Genomic DNA, 20,382 nt, shown 5'->3' on the forward strand with positions numbered 1-20,382 from the left:
GCACACAAAAACAAGACATGCACACTAACTTACTGTTTTAATATTTGCTATCATCATGTTATTATACATGATATATTAACACAATATCAATGTTGTGTTAATATATTAACAGACGTTTACAGGATAGCTAAGGATATAATTAAATGTTTGTTAAGTGATTGTGACGTTGGATGTTAAAGGGTGGAGGATATGCAGGATGAGCTCCAGGGAGGATGCAGTCTAAATGCAGACGTGTCGGGACTATCAGCAGCAGATAAGCGGTACAACTTCACTTTTCCTAAAATGGACTCTAACAGCCAAAGGTCCTGAATCTGCCCTCATGGTGCATTCACATGATCAGACAGATTTAGTTCAGCTGTGATCTCCTAATTTGGTCCACAGAGAGTCTTTATAAATATCACCTGCTGTGAGGAGACTGCAGTTCTCCATCAGCTTCAGCAGGAAATCTCTCTCACTTAGTTTGTTCTCTCCTCTGACTGTCAACGTTCTCCACCCTAAAGCATGGGCGACTCTCTGATGGCCGAGTTTGGGAAGGCTGCTCCTTACCTGAGGAAGTCTGAGAAGGAGCGTCTGGAGGCTCAGACCAGACCCTTTGACATCAAGACTGAATGTTTTGTAGTTGACACTAAAGAAGAATATGTCAAGGGAAAAATCCTGAGCAAGGACGGAGGGATGGTGACGGTCCAGAAGGAAGATGGAACAACGGTGACAGTTAAGGAATCTGACACTCACCCCCAGAACCCACCCAAGTTTGATAAAATCGAAGACATGGCAATGTTTACATTCCTCCACGAGCCCGCCGTGCTGTTTAACCTCAAAGAGCGTTACGCAGCCTGGATGATCTATACCTACTCCGGGCTCTTCTGTGTCACCGTCAACCCCTACAAGTGGCTTCCTGTCTATGATGCTGAAGTGGTGGCTGCCTACAGGGGGAAGAAGAGGAGCGAGGCCCCTCCTCACATCTTTTCCATTTCTGATAATGCCTACCAGTACATGCTGACAGACCGGGAGAACCAGTCGGTCCTCATCACCGGAGAATCTGGAGCAGGAAAGACTGTGAACACCAAGAGAGTCATTCAGTACTTTGCCAGCATCGCTGCAGTTGGTGGTGCAAGCAAAAAAGACAGCAGCAAGGGGACTCTGGAGGATCAAATCATCCAGGCGAACCCGGCACTGGAGGCCTTTGGCAATGCCAAAACGGTGAGAAACGACAACTCGTCACGTTTTGGAAAATTTATCCGAATCCATTTCGGCACGAGCGGTAAGCTGTCGTCTGCTGACATAGAGACGTATCTGCTAGAGAAGTCACGAGTTACCTTTCAGCTAAAGGCCGAAAGGAATTACCACATATTTTACCAGATCCTGTCCAATCAGAAGCCAGAGTTGTTGGACATGCTGTTGATCACCAACAACCCATATGACTACTCCTACATCTCCCAAGGAGAGGTAACAGTTGCTTCCATCAACGACTCGGAGGAGCTGATGGCCACCGATGGTGCCTTTGATGTGCTTGGCTTCACTCCAGAGGAGAAAATGAGTGTCTACAAGCTAACTGGTGCCATTATGCACTATGGCAACATGAAGTTCAAACAGAAGCAGCGCGAGGAGCAGGCTGAACCTGATGGAACTGAGGCTGCTGATAAATCAGCTTACTTGATGGGGCTCAACTCTGCTGATCTCATCAAAGGGCTTTGCCACCCCCGAGTTAAGGTAGGAAATGAATATGTCACCAAAGGGCAGAGTGTGGACCAAGTTTACTATGCCATTGGTGCTCTGGCTAAGTCAGTGTATGAGAAGATGTTCAATTGGATGGTGGTGAGAATTAACCAATCACTGGACACCAAACAGCACCGTCAGTACTTCATAGGAGTGCTGGACATCGCCGGGTTTGAGATCTTTGATTTCAACACCTTTGAGCAGCTGTGCATCAACTTTACCAATGAGAAACTGCAACAGTTTTTCAACCACCACATGTTCATCTTGGAGCAAGAGGAGTACAAAAAAGAAGGAATCGAATGGGAGTTCATTGACTTTGGCATGGACCTCCAGGCCTGCATAGACTTGATTGAGAAACCTCTGGGGATCCTGTCCATTCTGGAGGAAGAATGCATGTTTCCCAAAGCTAGCGACCAGACCTTCAAGGCCAAGCTCTATGACAACCATCTGGGTAAGAACAAGATGTTTGAGAAGCCTCGGGCAGCAAAGGGGAAAGCAGAGGCCCATTTCGCCCTTGTTCACTATGCTGGGACAGTGGACTACAACATCGCTGGCTGGCTGGTCAAAAACAAAGACCCCCTAAATGAGACAGTGGTTGGTCTTTATCAGAAATCCTCTCTGAAGCTTCTCAGTCTTCTGTTTTCAAACTATGCAGGAGCTGATGGAGGAGACAAGGGAAGTGGAAAAGGAGCCAAGAAGAAAGGCTCCTCCTTTCAGACGGTGTCTGCGCTTCACAGAGAAAACCTGAACAAGCTGATGACAAACCTGAAGACCACTCATCCACACTTTGTCCGCTGTCTGATTCCTAATGAAAGGAAAACTCCAGGAGTCATGGACAACTGCCTCGTGATGCACCAGCTACGCTGTAATGGGGTCCTGGAAGGCATCCGGATTTGCAGGAAAGGTTTTCCAAACAGGGTGCTCTACGGAGACTTCAAACAGAGGTACAGGATCTTGAATGCATCCGCCATCCCAGAGGGTCAGTTCATAGACTGCAAGAAAAGTACTGAAAAGCTGTTAGGATCGCTGGACATTGACCACACTCAGTATAAGTTTGGTCACACAAAAGTCTTTTTTAAAGCCGGCCTGCTGGGTACACTGGAGGAGATGCGAGATGAGCAACTCTCTCGAATCATCACCAGGATCCAGGCCAATGCCCGAGGGCTCCTCATGAGGAAGGAGTTTATTAAGCTTGTGGAACGTAGAGATGCCCTGATGGTCATTCAGTGGAACCTTCGGTCTTTCCTTGGGGTGAAAAACTGGCCCTGGATGAAACTCTTCTTCAAGATCAAACCCCTGCTGAAGAGTGCAGAGTCTGAGAAGGAGATGGCCAACATGAAGGATGAATTCAACAAGCTAAAGGAAACTCTGGAGAAATCAGAGGCAAGACGAAAAGAACTGGAGGAGAAAATAGTGACTCTCCTCCAAGAGAAGAATGATCTGACCCTTCAGATTCAGTCTGAACAGGACACCCTAACTGATGCTGAGGAACGCTGTGAACAGCTGATCAAGAGTAAGATTCAACTGGAGGCAAAGCTAAAAGAAATGACAGAAAGACTGGAGGATGAAGAGGAGCTGAACGCTGATCTGACAGCAAAGAAACGCAAGCTTGAAGATGAATGTTCAGAGCTGAAGAAGGACATAGATGACCTGGAGCTAACGTTAGCCAAGGTGGAAAAAGAGAAACATGCTACAGAGAATAAGGTGAAAAACCTGATGGAGGAGATGGCTTCACAGGATGAGAACATCGCAAAGCTAACCAAAGAGAAGAGGGCGCTGCAGGAGGCTCACCAGCAAACTCTGGATGACCTGCAGAGTGAAGAAGACAAAGCTAACACTTTGACCAAAGCTAAAGCTAAGCTGGAGCAACAAGTGGATGATCTGGAGGGATCGCTGGAGCAAGAGAAGAAAGTCAGGATGGACCTGGAGCGCTCAAAGAGGAAGCTCGAGGGAGACCTGAAACTGATCCAGGAGAACTTGATGGACTTGGAGAATGACAAGCAGCAGCTGGAGGAAAAAATCAAGAAGAAAGACTTTGAGGTCACCCAAATAACTTCAAGACTAGAAGATGAGCAGATTGCATCAGTTCAGCTCCAGAAGAAGCTCAAAGAAAGCCAGGCAAGAATTGAGGAGGTGGAGGAGGAGCTGGATGCTGAGCGAGCAGCCCGGGCCAAGGTGGAGAAACAGCGTTCTGATCTTTCCCGCGAGCTTGAGGACATCAGTGAACGTCTAGAGGAAGCTGGAGGAGCCACATCAGCTCAGGTGGAGCTGAATAAAAAGAGAGAAGCTGAGTTTCAGAAGCTGCGTAGAGAGCTGGAGGAATCAACCCTGCAACATGAGGCCACCGCTGCCACCCTGAGGAAGAAACATGCCGACACCGTCGCTGAACTGGGAGAACAGATTGATAACCTTCAGCGTGTCAAACAAAAACTGGAGAAGGAAAAGAGTGAGCTGAAGCTAGAGCTCGATGACTTGTGCTCAAACATGGAAAATGTAGTGAAGACAAAGGCAAACTTTGAGAAAATGTGCCGAACGATGGAAGACAACATGAATGAGTACAAGAGCAAATGTGAGGAGGCTCAAAGGACCATCAATGAGCTGACAACCCAGAGGGCCAAGCTCCTCACTGAAAATGGTGAGCTTGGCCGGCAGCTGGAGGAGAAGGATTGTCTGATATCACAGCTTACTCGAGGGAAGAACTCGTACAACCAGCAGATGGAAGATCTGCGCAGACAGCTGGAGGAGGAACTAAAGGCAAAGAACGCTCTTGCCCATGCTGTTCAGTCTGCTCGTCATGACTGTGATCTGCTCCGAGAACAATTTGAGGAAGAGCAGGAAGCCAAGGCTGAACTGCAGAGAGCTCTGTCTAAATCCAACACTGAAATCTCTGCATGGAGGACCAAATATGAAACGGACGGCATCCAGAGAACTGAGGAGCTGGAAGAAGCAAAAAAGAAGCTTGTTCAGAGACTGCAGGAGGCCGAGGAGGCCATTGAGGCTGTGAACGCAAAGTGTTCGTCCCTTGAGAAAACCAAACACCGGCTCCAAAATGAGATTGAAGACCTCATGCTGGACCTGGAGAGATCTAATGCGGCATCCGCAGCACTGGACAAAAAACAAAGAACCTTTGACAAAGTCTTGGCAGAGTGGAAGCAAAAATTTGAGGAGTCGCAGTGTGAGTTAGAGGCATCTCAGAAAGAGGCTCGATCTCTGAGCACTGAGCTCTTCAAACTCAGGAATGCCTATGAAGAATGTCTGGATCAACTCGAGACAATGAAGAGAGAGAATAAAAATCTCCAAGAAGAAATCTCAGACCTCACTGACCAGCTGGGAGAAGGTGGCCGCAGCGCCCACGAACTAGAGAAGATCAGAAAGGAACTTGAACAAGAAAAGGTTGAGCTACAGTCGGCGCTGGAGGAAGCTGAAGGTTCCCTGGAGCATGAAGAGAGCAAGATCCTCAGAGCTCAACTGGAGTTCAACCAAGTGAAGGCTGACATGGAGCGCAAGCTGGCCGAGAAAGACGAGGAAATGGACCAGGCCAAGAGGAACTACCAGCGTATGGTGGAATCACTACAGTCCTCTCTGGAGTCCGAAACCAGGAGCCGAAATGAAGCCATGAGAGTAAAGAAGAAGATGGAAGGTGACCTCAATGAGATGGAGATTCAGCTGAGCCAAGCTAACAGGCAGGCAGCTGAAGCCCAGAAACAGGTGAAGACCCTCCAGGCGTTCCTGAAGGACACTCAGCTGCAACTAGATGACACGCAGCATGGCAACGATGACCTGAAAGAAAACATTGCTCTGCTTGAACGCCGAAACAACCTCATCCAGGCTGAACTGGAGGAAGTGAGAGCCGCACTCGAGCAGACTGAGAGAAGTCGGAAACTGGCCGAACAGGAGCTGACCGAGGCAACGGAGCGAATGCAACTCCTGCACTCCCAAAACACCAGCCTGATCAACCAGAAGAAGAAGCACGAAGCAGACCTCCTACACCTGCAGTGTGAGGTGGAGGAAGCCATACAGGAGAACCGCAATGCTGAGGAGAAGGCAAAGAAGGCGATCACAGATGCAGCCATGATGGCTGAGGAGCTGAAGAAGGAGCAGGACACCAGCGCCCATCTGGAGCGCATGAAGAAGAACATGGAGCAGACCATCAAAGACCTGCAGCACCGTCTGGATGAGGCCGAGCAGATCGCCATGAAGGGTGGCAAGAAGCAGCTCCAGAAACTGGAGACTCGCATCAAAGAGCTGGAGAATGAGCTGGAGGCAGAGCAGAAGAGGGGAGCCGAGTCCATCAAAGGGGTTCGCAAGTACGAGCGCCGCATCAAAGAGCTCACCTACCAGACCGAGGAGGACCGCAAGAACATGGCCCGCCTCCAGGACCTGGTCGACAAGCTGCAGCTGAAGGCCAAGTCCTACAAGAGAGCGGCCGAGGAGGCCGAGGAGGCGGCCAACATCAACATGGCAAAACTACGCAAGCTGCAGCACGAGCTGGAGGAGGCGGAGGAGCGGGCAGACATCGCCGAGTCGCAGGTGAACAAGCTGAGGGCAAAGACTAGGGATGGATCGTCTAAAAAGGGCCTGGATGAGTGAGGAACAGGAACAGGAAGTGCACATCGCAGGTGAGAAGAGTCAGTGACATAGTCAGAGCTCTGTAAACAATACGGTCTATCAGGTTTAATGGAACCCTAATAAATAATGTCCAAATAACGTTTATGCATTTTAATTAAACATTTACAAACAGAAAGAACAAATAATAAGATCATAAATAATGTTTAATAACACTACAGACCTAAGAACCTAATCAGTTTTAAATTCATTACCACAGCTATTGTAAAGATAAACCACAACACTTTAGCAATTTTCAAATTTTCCATCAGTTTGAGTTGAATAGTTTCTGCTGATGAAAAGTTCTTCACACTAACGTGTTATGGATTGTGTTTATTATTTTAAAACAACTGATCTATTAAATATATATACACAGCATTAAAACACATGACATTAATGCTGTTTTACTCATGAGTGTGTATAAATCCTCATCTGTGGCCTTAACAGCACAGATTTGTTATTTCTGTATTTTTGTCATGTTTATGTCATTAATGTTTGAATCTGTTTCCTCCCACAGATGTTCCTGAAGTTGAAGCTGATACCATCACCTCTCTGATCAGTAATTAGTATTTGATGTATTGATTATTCTACTGATCATGAGTTCTCTGAAGCTTTTCATTCACTTAATGTTTAGGATGTTTAGTATGTTTATGCTCACTCCAGTAAAACACATCTAGCATCACAGAGACTGAAATAAATGAAGTTCTGCTTCCATACTGTTGTTTTAAATTTGGTATACCTGCAGCTGAGGATTTTAAACCGATACTTTGGGTTAATTGACTGTTTCAGGTTCGTATTCTTCTCTGATTCACAGTTTTGAAATGATTTTCAGAATCTCAGATTTTCCTGTTTCAGCAGTTTTCAGTCAAATCTAGCGATCTCTTCGCTTTGATTCTTTCTCTGCTGAACTTTGTTTGTTTGCTTTACTGCATTTCTTTTTGCATTTCTGAAGTGTTGATGTTATTAATGTGAACATCAATAAAGTCCCATCTGATTCCTGAAAACTGATTTCTGATTTCAAATCACGTGACATCAATAAAACTGAACTTTTAACTGATGATGTTTGAAATGTGAATCAATCTCAAAGCTTGTGTGTGTGTGTGTGTGTGTGTGTGTGTGTGTGTGTGTGTGTGTGTGAGAGAGAGAGAGAGTGTTTTGGTACCATGTTTAGATATCTTATGGGGACCAAATGCCTGTCCCCACAAATTTGAAGGCATGTTTGAGGCTCAAAATGTGGTTTTAGTGTCAGGGTTACAGTTAGGTTATAGTTAGGCATTCATTTTAGGCTACGTCCACACTAGCCTGGATGGATTTGAAAACGGCGTTTTCGTCTGAAAACGGCGTTTTCGTCTGAAAATGGTCCGCGTCCACCCAAGCGTTTTCACTCGTTTTCAAAGAGTTGTGCGTCCACACTATAACGGCCGAAAATGCTGACGTTGCAGAAAACGCTGTCTCAGTGTGGACGGGAGGCCAAATAGGAGAGAAAACGATATGTTTTCAAACGAAAACACAGTAGTGTGGACGTAGCCTTAGATGGTTAGGGTACGTGCTTAGGGAAAGGGTTATGTCAATTAGATGTTCTCACAGGATATGCAAACAAGTGTGTGTGTTTGTATGTGTGTGAAAAACAATTTAAATATATATATATTTTATTCCAGTGGTTGTTATTTTTATTTCTTTTTTTAAATTTAAGTGTGAATTTTACTTCGTAATTATTCTCAGAGTTTATTCAGTGTTTTCACACATGAAGCTTCCAGCTGTGACAGATGTGCAAACATCTGTAAATGTTCACACATCTGTCACAGCACAGAATTCAGATTTTTTGGAGTTATGGATTATCTTTAGTTTTTGTCTCACTGAACCTGTTGTTATGGAAATGTGTGTGTGTGCAGTGAGACGGTAGTATTTATCACTTACAGGAGGAGGACTGACCTCTGCTGTTCATGGACACCAGCCTTGTCCCAGATGTTCCAGTCTCTGTAAGAATGTAACCTGTGTGTTTAGTTTGCAGTGTGAGTTCATCTGTGCCTGACAGTTTGTGGAAATGAGGACTAAACGATGCCGTGCTGTGATTGGTTCAATCTGTCCTTCTGAGGGCTTGCTCCTGCAGCTGGTACCTGCTGAGAGGCTCAAACTGAGCATGTGTAGTGTGGGTGTATCTGATTGGAGGAATTTGATTTTCTGTTGCTGTGCATTTATTATTTTTTTCTGTAGTAAAATATTTTTTATTTTCTTGTCCTTTTTAAAATTTATTTTAGTTTTTGGTCACAGCAAACAATCAGGAGCAAAACTCAAACTTTCTTTTCAAACTCGCTTTGAATCATCGTGCTTTTATTTTGGAGGTGTAACCATAGTTTCCGGTCCGTGCTGACCCGGTTCAGCTTGACAGAGCGTATTTAAGCTGCGGATCCAGCTGTGGGTCCAGCTGTGGATGACGGAGGGACCTGTGCACTCTGCAGACTCTACCTGGCCTCACGCACCCACACGAGCACACACACACACACACACACACACACACCTCCTCCTGCTCCTCCGGCTGCCATCATGCGGGAACCCCGCAGCTGGACCCGGAGGTTCGGGCCTGCGGTCCGCGGCAGACCGGTCACCTACACTGGGGAGAAGAAGGCGCAGCTGGCGGCCAGCGCCAACCGGAAGTGGGTGAGGCTGGCCACAGTGGCGGCGTACGTGCTGAGCGTGTCCGTGGCCGCCGTGGTGCTCGCGGTGTACTACAGCCTCATCTGGAGACCCGGACCCGGTCAGAGCCGGGACCGGACCGGGAGCCCCGGGGCCGAGCACAGCCGGGGAAAGCCCTCCGAGTGTGACGTCGATACGGGCGGTGACGCCACTGATAACAGATCGATGGCTGACCTGCCTGCTGACGGTCACGTACCCGTCACCGCGCTGAGCGCGGAGGTGTCTCCGGTCCTCGCCCCCGGACCCACCGGACCTCCTGAGGCCGGGCAGGGCTCCACCTCTCCGGCAGCCGTCACCGCGGAGGATCCGTCCAACCTGCCGACCCACCGCGCCGCCCGACACCGGGAGCCAGCGCCCTCCGCCAGCTGGCCGGAGGCGGACTCCGCCGGGTCCGGGTCCGAGGACTTTACTGGATACCAGTGAACCCTTTCACAATAAAAGCTCCTGTGGATGCTGAGAGAAGTCTTCCATCGGTCCAGTTATTGATGATTTATGACTTATTTTTATTGATTATTGTTCAGTTTTTGTTTCTCTGAGCTTCTCATTAAAGGAGCATTTCTACAATAAACGAGTTTCTGTATACCTCAGGTGCTCCTTTTCTGTCACATGATCACACCTGAGACAGGTGCTCCTGAGGAGCTGATTGAGCTCATGTTGCTTATTTGCTGTTCTTGTGAGTGGGGTCAAAGTTCAGACTACAGAGGGTTCAAGCTGAAGCTGTGTTGGATAAATGTGTTACTATAAATGAGAACGATGACGTACGCTGAGCAAATATCAAACATTTTAAAACTGAAAGACGAGCTCGTCTCACACAGGTGAGCTCAGGTTTCCACTCCACACAAAGACTCGTCACCAGAGAGCTTTAATGAGAACATTTAATCCACACTTATTTATTGTCTGTGCTGTCTTTTTGTAGTTTTTGCTTTGTTCATCTTTTCACTAGTTAAACCCAGGTTAAACCTTTAATCCCTCTGAGTTTTTAGTTGTTCCCTAATCCTCCCTGTTTCCTTCCCTGAATAATCCATCTGGAGTTCCAGATGGATTTGTATTTAACAAACACGAGAATTTTTTCTTACATTAACAGGAAAAAAATTATTTTATGATTTATCAATAATGAAAACTACAAAATTAAAATGAGTTCCAGAAAAGTTGGGATGCTTTTAAAATGTAAACAAAAACAGAATCTCATATTTTTATTTTTACTTATTAATAAAAACATCAAATATTTAAAGTGAGTAAATGAAAAACATGAGCTCACACTGTCACACACACACACACATACACATGCACACATACACACTCACACACAGACACAATGTGAATAAAATGTGTATATTTGTACAAATCGTTGTATTTTGTTGGGGTTTTTTACATTCATGAAAGTGAAATTTTTTGGTTTGGGATTTTTTTATATATCATCCTTGATGGGTGTAAAGACCAGCTTCATAAATGATTTTCTAATTGTTTGTGAAATCTGATCATTTGCCCCATCAAAACCGAGAAACCTCTGTGTGGCAGCCATCTTTGTTTGGGTCAAGACAGCAAACAGAATCTGAAGGTTTGTGATTGTCGTCACGAAGTCGAGGATTCAAAGCAGAGAGATCCCATCAGATTCCTGGAATCTGATGTGGAGACAGACTTGCTGTTTGACAGGAAGTAGGAGAGGCCGCACATTTCCATGCCTCAGTTAATGACCTGAAAATCCTGTTTACTGCTTCCTGTTTGCAGGACTGAGATAAATAAATCTGCATTTATCAGAATACCACCGTGTGACTTCAGGAACGACGCTGTTTCCACAGCTGTCAGAGCTCAGCATGGATGGCTAATCACAGATCGATTAATGCAATTGATTAGAAATAATTTAAAACCTATTGACAGGAAATAAACAGAGACAGCATTTGTAACTAATGAAGGGTTTGTCTTTCAGCACTGTTTCCCTCTAATTTGGCCCTTCAGTCTCTGAGCTTAGGAGACCAGCTGCTGCACTTTGAAGCCAGATGCTGGAAAGAATTAAAAAATATTTAATAAAATTATTAGACAGGAAAAACTTGACCTGCTTAAAGAGACATTGAAAAACACACACGTGCTCCTCAAAACCTCGATGTGAAATGATGTGATTCCAATAATTTTATTAAATAGTTTTTAGTTCTTACTACAGCCGGGTGGCCTCACTTATTCGATTCAATGTGCACTTAGTCAGAAATATTATTATTGTCATCATTTATCAGTACATATCCATAATTTTATATCTATGTATACAAACATAGCTGATACTTGTGAGACATCATCAGAGGTGGAAGCATCACAGCAGATGCCTTTGTGTCAAAGTAACTGAGGCTTAGTGTGTTTGCCACGAAACGCTTTCTCTGTATCTTACAGAGAAACTCAACAGAATGTCACCTGGCAGAAAGTTGTCAATATATGCAGCAGGTTCAGCTTTTTCAAGGTTACTCAGTGGTCTGGCGTTATTATGAACGATGCAAGTCCGGTTCTGTAAGGTCAAGCAATGCATGATTGATCCAAAATGTTTGGGAGTGGGGGAATCAACCACTGATCTCAGCACAGCCATTGAAGGTGCTGAGCCGACCTTGGTCAAAGATGCTGCTGTTTTTCAAGAGGGTGATCCAGAGGCGGTCATCCTGTTCCAGGACCAGTGTCATGCCATTCGAGGTGCTGCTGTGTGGTCCCACCGTGTCCTGGACCGCAAACATGTTCTCACTGTTCTTCATCAGTGCTGTATGCATGGACTTGGAGTTTCCAGTCATCCTGGTGAAGTGGATGTAGTAGAGTCCATCGATGGGGGCAGAGAAGATGCCTGCAGTCATAGAGAAGGGATAAATGCCTTAAAATACTTCTTGATGGCGTGGGCATGAGATACTTCAAATGAAACAAACCACACACTCCCTGCTATGATCCGATCGCTGCTTTTACCCTAAGCTGACCAGGTGTATCGCACCTGTGTTGGCGTTGTAGCCATTGCCGATGTTTGTTGTCACCTTCTCAAACACGAGCCTGGTGTCGGTGTCATGCGGCCCCTGAAATCTCGACTCCAAGCTGGTGTTTACAAGCGAGGCCGAGAACGCCACCTGAGCTGTACCTGTGGGAAGTCAGGTTTGATGCAGGTTAGCTCTCTCTGTTCACCTCAGTCTTCAGTTTTGTATTCACTGGGAGGGGGCGCGGACGTGATCTTCGCCCCCTCAGATGTTTCAGGTCCCTCTGACAGTTTTATCCTTTGGGTTTTGTGTCCTTTCAGAGACGTTTTTACAAATAAAAAGGACTCATGAATTCAGCCTTGAATAGGTCAATAACTGATAACAGCATTGATTTGGATGCATTATTATTTTTGGAACAATGAAAATTTATTGCAAAAACAAAATGAACTGAGCTGAACAAACTCAACAACAAACTGAACAAAGATGTAATTTACATTTTATAACATGATTCATAAATCGTTTTCAGATGGATTGTGCAGACGGGGCATTGCATTTGCAGCAGTTGAATAGGATCCTTTTGCAATGTTTGCACGATGCGCACTGATTCCGCTTTTTGGAAGGCTCCTCCTCCTCCTGCACTTGGCCCTGGGCTTGTAAGACCTGGCTGGCTACAAACGGTGTTCTAGGCAGGTGGCTTCTCTTCACCATGGTCTGGGTGGTGAGGGCTCTGCTAACCTGCTCTATGAACAGACTGTTGTGCTTTGCTCTGTTCCAGTCTGGCTCCACAGCAGTGAAGAGGACAAAAGCATTGTAGCAACTTATGTCAATCATGTGATATAGCAGACATGGGCCAGCTATGTGTGGAGTAGGTGCCACAAACCTGCAAAAGAAAAAGAAATGATATAGTTTTTAGTTCTTACTACTGAATTTTAAAAATAATCCTAAAAAACATCCTGGCCAAGTTTCATGCAACTAGTCTTTAAAATGACTGATATATTGAGAATCAAAAATCAAAAAATGAGCAAAAGGCCCATTTTGTGTCGTTTTCTGGGCTTGTTCAAAATCACTACCCTTTCAGCTTGTTCGTGGCCAAAAGTGGCCACCAACAGATTAGGTCTGTAATTTTTATTATTTTTATGTTTTTTTGCCATTTTTTCTGCATAAAGCTTTTAACTAACTTCAGTTCTTTTCATAAATATAAAATAATTATTACTTTTTAAATTTTTAACCCTTTAAACACCAGTTTGTTTGTCCACTGCACTAGCTGGAAGACAACCTCAAATCTCGCAATTTTATATAATTGCCTTGCTACTGAAATTTCTTGTATTATTAATAGTAGAGTCTGGGGCATGTAATTGATTCACATCAACACTGATTATAATGCATTGTTATTTTTGTGCAGGGAGCGCAAAAGCATAAAAACTCCCTCTCAGCTTGTTCGTGGCCAAAAATGGCCACCCCTTGTTTACGTTTACAAAATGCTATAAAATTCATATATATTAAGAAAAATTTCCACTTTTTTGACTTGATTTTTTAGATTAGCATCAGTGCTGTTCATGAAAATCAAAATTTAATTCAAATTCAGAATTTTAACCCTTTAAATACCAGTTAGATCACATAATCCTAGGAACTCATAAATGGAAAAAATCATAAAACCCCGATTTTTTTCCAAATAAAACAAGCCATCTGATTTATTTTCTAACCATGATGGAGGTTAGATGCATAGCAATAATTAAAAGTATCAATGAGTTTTATGCATCTTTGTTTTTTTTTGTGCAGTGACAGAAAAAAAAAAAAAGGCCACCCCCTGTTTACGTTTACAAAATGCTATAAAATTAATATATATTAAAACATTTTTCTACTTTCATTGACTTGATTTTTTAGATTAGCACCGGTCCTAGTCATGAAAACCAAAATATAATTCAAATTCAGATATTATACCCTTTGAATACCAGTCAGATTATGTATTATTACTACGCTTTTGGGGGAAAATAGTAATAAAGTTCACTTTTTTTAGCATATGAATGATGAAACCTAATATTTCTTTTTATCATCATTGCAGGTCAGTAACAGTAACACTAACAATGATTTATTTTTACTTTTTCTTTGGGGGGGGGGTGAATGAATGGCCAAAAAGAAAATCACAAATGGTGTGTTAGTGGCCAGAAAGGCAATTTAATGACCACTGAAATGACAAGTAAAATGATCAAAATTTATATTCCAGTGTGTGTGCTTCTGTGTGCATCCTCATTAGCAGCAAGATGTACTAACCACATTAGAGTGGTTTTTGTAGGCACACTTTCTACACCTGGTGCAAGGGGTTGCTGTTCCAATCCTGGAGATGCGCCTTTTGCACCTTCTTCTCATTTTGTTGGTGGGGTGTGGGTCACACTCTGGTTCAGACTACTGTATCTTGAGATCAATGGCAGAAGTGGCTGAGAATTAAGGAGAAGGGTGTCTTGCAGTTGTTGAGGTCACCAGCATGTGCCCCAGCTCTCCCAGGATCAGGATCACTCTTCATTTGTAGGTTGTAGAGGACTCCCCCACTTCAGTGAAGTTGTTTCCGGCGGGACAAAGGCATCGTATAAGACGTTGTCCTCTAAGCTCCTCCGTCAGTTGGAGTCTGAACCCCTTTCCCTTTTTTACTTCCTGAGAACTTCCAGTGTTGTCATCCAACATGCTATGTATTGCTTTATTCTGGTTTAGGCTCACATCTCCACTTCATCTATAATCCTCCTATCCTCACACCTTTGCCTCCTGTGCAGGTCTATAAGGGTGCACAGCAGCTAAAAGATCTCCTTTGTTATAAAAAAGTCAAAAGTAGATCTCAGGCTGCTAATGCAGGGAACTGCATACAGGGTGACCCCTGGTTTGATACCAGTGGGTACTGGATTGTAGAGCAGTCTCTCCTCAGCAGTGAGACCCACATGGTTTTCCTTTCATGAGGGATCCACTCAGTCACCGGCTCCTCGGTCTCAGAAAATGCTCCTATGTTCTTTTCCATCAGCTGCTCGGCCTCCACCTCCATGCCCCCCAACCCCAATCCTCCCCCAAAGAAGAGGATTCAGGCACTGGCTAGTACTCATCATCAGTGGTGATGCAGTCAGCCTCTTTGGAGATTGTCCCCTCATCTTCTGGAGAGGAAGTTTCTTCATCTTGGGCAGATGTCTTTTCTTCAAGGGCAGAGGACTGCTTGCTGTCCTTGCTCTCTGACCAGATCATATAGGCAGTGCTTGAAGAAGTGATGACCTTCTTGCCATATTGCCAGAATAAATGATCTGGAAGCTGTTAGGCTTACTTACAGCAGTAGCACTGTCTGCACCTGCATAAACTCCAGGACACGTTTGCAAACAGTGTTTGTTGTTGTTTGCGCTGCAGCTGCAGCTGCAGTTGCAGTTTTGAACTCTGCAAAATGTCCTGTGATTGGGTTTTTTTTGTTTTTGTTTTTGTTTTTGTTTCTAGAGTTAATATTTTGGGTATGGTATCTTTTTATGAAAAATACAAGTGTAAAAGTGCTTTTAACATGTGCTTCAAAGCGAAGTTTGACTGGGAACCTCGAAGCTCAATAGCCTGCATCCACAGAAATTCACTCCAGCCTATGTAATGTTTGATGCGTCATTATTTATTCCAGTCTATCTTGCAAATACATGTTTGTGCTGCAATGTCATGCACAAACACAAACTATTAGATCCTTAAGATCAAACCTATGTCAAAATTGTTTCATTATTTTGGTCCATTGGAGTGTGGTAAGCCATCAAAGGCCGCTACTAGAAACTCGGAATATTACATGAAATTGCTTGCTTGGCCAAAAATGGGTAAATGATGTAATTTGGTAAAAAACATTAAAAACTACAATTTTCATGTGTTGAGTTTAGAATGAAAGCAATTTTACCTAAATCGCATGATATATTACTGTCAATAACAAGGAATCAAAAAAGGTGGTTATAATGGGTTTCAATTGGCCAAAAATGGCCACGATAGAGCCAAGAGGAACAATTTGGTGCATAGTGAATATTATTGACATTATTAAGGAGCTGATGTTGAAAATTAAAAAATCTGAAAAAAATACACACCTTTGGGAAGTTTCATTCCATTTGCATTATCAGAACGAAAATGGTTGAAAAAAGAAAAGTGAAGTGGCCACAAATGGCCAGGATAGAGCCCAGAGGGTTTTAATCATCAGGGTACTAAAAGAGTTAATTTTGCAATAAATGTTAGAACCAGTTTGAAGTCTGGCTTTTCACATAAGAACACCGACGATGGAGGAGTTTTACAGCAGACTGACCTCTGGCATTGTTCTCTTTCTCCAGTTTCTGCACTCTGTCTGTCAGCTGCTGCACCAGCACTCGCAGGTCATCTTCTGTGGTTCTATCACAATTCAGAATCCGATCGTCCTGAGCCTGGACCCCAACCAGAGCACAGACTCCCAACAGAACCAGAAACCTGGCAGACATCGTGAGGACATGGACTGTGTCCTCATATCTGGACTGGAGAAAGTTCATGTTTGAACAACTCAAACAGCCAGCAGGTCGTGAAAACTGAGAGATACTGAACCAAACATCGGACGTCATTGGACCAAAGCAGGGCTGAGAGGGATTCTGGGAAGCATACGCCCACACAGTTACTACAAACACAAACTTGCAGAGTCATCAGTTTTATTTGCTAGCATTTTTCTGCTCACACCTTTGGACTAGTGAACACAGAATTATGCAGCATTATGCAGAATTCTGCAGCATGACTGTATACACCTGAAGATCCAGTGTAGGAACCTCAGGTAGAGAAAACTGAACATCAGAAAAAGGCCAGTTACTGAAGGTGGACAGATGCTGAACACGTGGACCAATCAGTTTTAACCTTAATCAGTTTCTAATTATTAGGATAAAACCCTTGAATCTTTGGGAGAACATGCAGAGTTCCAGGTTCTTCTTGGCTCCACCTACATGGGGAAGACAAGGAATCCACTGAAGGTGCTGAGCCGACTCTGGTCACCGATGCTTTTGTTTTTCCAGAGAATGACCCAGACTCTGTCGCCCTCCTCCAGCATCAACGTCATGCTGTTGGAGTCTGAACTGATGTGGCCCACCATGTTGTAGATGGCGAACATGTTCTCGCCGTTTCTCGCCATTCTTTCAATATGCAATCAACTATATACTTCTAAACACAAATTATTATATGTTTCTCAATACAAATGACAATAATAAAATATAAACCCAACAGGCGCAGTGAAGACACCTGCAGATGACCCAAAGGGACAAACGGTGTGCTAAAAAAGGCAGGAAACTAGTTCAGAGAAGACATCAGACTTCCTGATTCTTCCTGCCTAAAATACCTAATGGGAAAAAACAACCAAATAATTCTGAGCTGAGAAAGAAGCACTTCAGTTATCATCACAGCATGTCTTTTATCCTGTCTTCCGTCTCTCACCCCAACTGGTCATGACAGATGGCAGCCCCTCCCTGAGCCTGGTTCTGCTGGAGGTTTCTTCCTGTTAAAAGGAATTTTTTCCTTCCCACTGTCGCCAAAGCGCTTGCTCATAGGGGGTCATATGATTGTTGGGTTTTTCTCTGTATGTATTATTGTAGGGTCCACTTTACATTATAAAGTGCTTTGAGGCGACTGTTGTTGTGATTTGGCGCTGTATAAATAAAACTGAACTGAACTGAAAATAATGCTAGTGCCTTGCTGAGCATTCCAGACCTGTTAGATGAGAAGCTGAGAGAAGACTCAGGTGGATTATAAGTGCCAAATGGATCAAAACATCATGATTGCCTGGGATGTAGCTACCCTGCAAATGGTACGAATGGCTGATTTAGTTCACTCACACTGAGATGTTTTTTTGTTCTGATCAGATTTTTTTAAGGTGACACGGTGAGATGTCATACAACTAAAGGTGTCAGAGAGTGACCTCCACCCTCTCAGCACTGTCAGGCCGTCAGAGAGAGAACACAGAAGACCTGCAGACTCAGCTGGACTCTGAAGACCAACTTCCTCCCATTGGAAATGCACAAAAAAGGTTTTAATTTAGATTTTAGCGTTATCGTGCACATCAACAAATGAGCTGATTCACATGTTGAACGGTCTGAGGTCACTGGATGGATTATGTGTAGACGTGTTAGAAGGAAGGTGTCAGAAACCCAGTGAGCAGTGGGTGAAGAGACCTAATCCTAACCCCTGAGTCATTACTGAGTGTATGTGACCACATGATGAAGACGGACGTTCCTTAAATTTGTTCTAGAAGTACAAATTCAGGTAAGCAGACATGTGTAGATGAGAGCTGAAACACAGAAGTTGAACTCTGAAGCTCGTAGGAGTCATGAGAACTCTGACCTCTGTCACGCTCCAGTCTGTCCACTCTGACCATCAGCTGCTGCAGGAGGACTCTCAGGTCGTCCTGCCCTCCCGTTAGTTCGGCCTGAAGGAGAACCACAGCACTAAGCTCCAGCAGCAGGAACCAGCCAGAGTCCATCTCAGCCTCACAGAGAACCAGACCACTGCAGCTTGGTGTTCCTGACCTGTGCACACAGAAGCTTCTGTTTGAACAGCATGAAGGCTGCTGGACTCTGATCTTCACAAACACGATTACCCATGATTCAATGCTGGTTCTTTCAACCACTTAAGTTCTTATATGACCTTTGACTCCCATGCTGGATCAGGCTGCTTTAACAACATGAGCATTTGTCAGTAACTATGTATTTTTGATCGAACTATCGGTTCCCACAGCTCCCCGTGGGGATTATTAGTTTGTTTCTAAGGCCAAGGATGATCTTTCTTTGATTCCTGTGAAGAGCTGCTGGAGGTCACAGGTGTTCCCAAAACAACCTGCTTGGAGTGTTTTATAAATTTCCTCACATTCAAACCGAGTATCATCCTGACTGTGTGACATCACTGAGCGTTCTTCTCCTCAGATGTTCAGCATTAAGTACTTGTGAGGAGCAAGTGTCTGTGGACTCAAAGGCTTGTTAACATATGCACATCAAACACGCAGCTCACTGTTGATGCTGCACTTTTAGTCAGAGTACAGCATCAAGGCATTCTGGGATATTGATCTGGACAGGTAAGCAGCAGAGGGGTTGATCATCAGGTTCACCTGGTGCACTAGACGGGCAACAATCGGAGAACTCCTGATTGGTGGAGGGGTCTCACATTTTCCCTGTTCTGTTTTTCACTAGTGTTGCATATGCTGGGGTCAGTATCATGTGACCATACCTGGACCTTTAAGAGGCTGCACAGGTAGTCCAACTCCTCCAGGATGGCACATGATTACATGCTAATGGCAGGTTTGTGTGCCTCCCAGCACAGTCTCAGGAGCATGAAGGAGACTCCAAGAGAGCTGCGCAGAGCCGTAGAAGGCCTTGACTCATCAGCAGGACCAGCATCTGCTCTTCTGTGCACAGAGGAAGAGGATGAGCGCCAAAATAGCTACGCTGTTTTGAACGCCTTACCAAACAGACTTCATGAGGGCGACATGAGGGCGTAATGTCCTCGTTCAGTATGACTGGTTTGGGGATGCTGAGAATATGCAGGCAGCTCTGGAGGATGACTCGAGTGATGCCACTGAGTGGGCCTCATGCTTGCCTGACCAAAATCCATTAGAACACCTCTGGGACGTTATGTTTGGGCAAAGTGGACTCACCTGTAGGTGGATCCTTCATTTCCATCAAACGATGTGGCATCTTTCATTTGTCAGAGCACAGTTGTTGTGTTTTTAATGTGTAAAGATGTCCCACTGTAAACATGCATTAGGCAATGTTTCATATGTTAAACACTTTTTATTGCCAGTGTGTGAACAGAAAAAAACAGAAAAAAGATTTTGTAATGGAAAAAACAGATGTTTAGCTGTACTTCTCTGCTTTTTGCCATTAAGTGGACTGAAGGAAGGAATGAACGACTTAATCTCTTCTTTTAAGGCCGTTTTCCTTTGATTGGCAGCGCCTCTGCTTGCTCAGCAGTGGAGTGGACATTGGGTATAGGTGAAATGAGTTCTACTCTCCATTAAATCATCCTGATCCAACAGTCGAAAAACCTGTAATCAACTGTTTGTGCACACACTGAGCTGAGTATTAGAAACTTGTTTAACAGGAACGCCCACCATGGAATAGGCAGTGCGTGACAGGAAGGAATAAAAGGTTCTCCTTACATGTACGTTCTCATTTTGAGCAATTATCAAAGAAGTTTCCTCAGCATGGAAAATGTTCATTAAAGAAATGTGACGGATAACTGACTCAGTGTTTAATACTTCTTTCCTAGCAAAAACTTTAAGTTATTATTTATAAAGTCGCCTCAAGGTGCTTCATACTGTAAGGTCGACCTTGCAGTAATGCATTAAAACTGAAGGCCACTGTTTTATTTTTAACCTGCAGTTTCCTGCTTTCTGCTTTTTAATCAAACGTTAATATTTTACTGTTCTCTCAGTTTCAGCGACGCCATCCTCGCC

At 44.2% G+C, this 20,382-nt stretch overlaps 2 protein-coding genes and 1 long non-coding RNA gene across 3 annotated transcripts; all 3 read left to right on the plus strand.

Moving 5' to 3' along the window:
- The first annotated feature begins 178 nt into the window (after positions 1 to 178).
- On the plus strand, positions 179 to 7,378 carry LOC100700283 (myosin-6). Its single transcript, XM_074527739.1, has 2 exons — positions 179 to 6,335; positions 6,839 to 7,378. Exon 1 carries the CDS (start codon positions 502 to 504, stop codon positions 6,304 to 6,306), a length of 5,805 nt encoding a protein of 1,934 aa, XP_074383840.1. The 5' UTR covers positions 179 to 501; the 3' UTR covers positions 6,307 to 6,335; positions 6,839 to 7,378.
- Positions 7,379 to 8,865: 1,487 nt separating this feature from the next.
- Positions 8,866 to 9,438, plus strand: LOC106098346 (putative transmembrane protein INAFM2). The gene has a single exon (XM_013272211.1). It carries the CDS (start codon positions 8,866 to 8,868, stop codon positions 9,436 to 9,438), a length of 573 nt encoding a protein of 190 aa, XP_013127665.1.
- An 8,118-nt stretch (positions 9,439 to 17,556) lies between these two features.
- Positions 17,557 to 20,327, plus strand: LOC112842463 (uncharacterized). Its single transcript, XR_003214234.1, has 3 exons — positions 17,557 to 17,742; positions 17,809 to 19,002; positions 19,118 to 20,327. It is a non-coding gene; the product is annotated as an uncharacterized LOC112842463 (long non-coding RNA).
- The last annotated feature ends 55 nt before the right edge of the window (positions 20,328 to 20,382 follow it).

This window comes from Oreochromis niloticus, linkage group LG15 (genome assembly GCF_001858045.2).
Source record: "Oreochromis niloticus isolate F11D_XX linkage group LG15, O_niloticus_UMD_NMBU, whole genome shotgun sequence".
NCBI lineage: Eukaryota > Metazoa > Chordata > Actinopteri > Cichliformes > Cichlidae > Oreochromis > Oreochromis niloticus.

Bases quoted from the DNA above. Each gene is read 5' to 3' on its own strand.
- LOC100700283 (XM_074527739.1), top strand. From the start codon at position 502: ATGGGCGACTCTCTGATGGCCGAGTTTGGGAAGGCTGCTCCTTACCTG.
- LOC106098346 (XM_013272211.1), top strand. From the start codon at position 8,866: ATGCGGGAACCCCGCAGCTGGACCCGGAGGTTCGGGCCTGCGGTCCGC.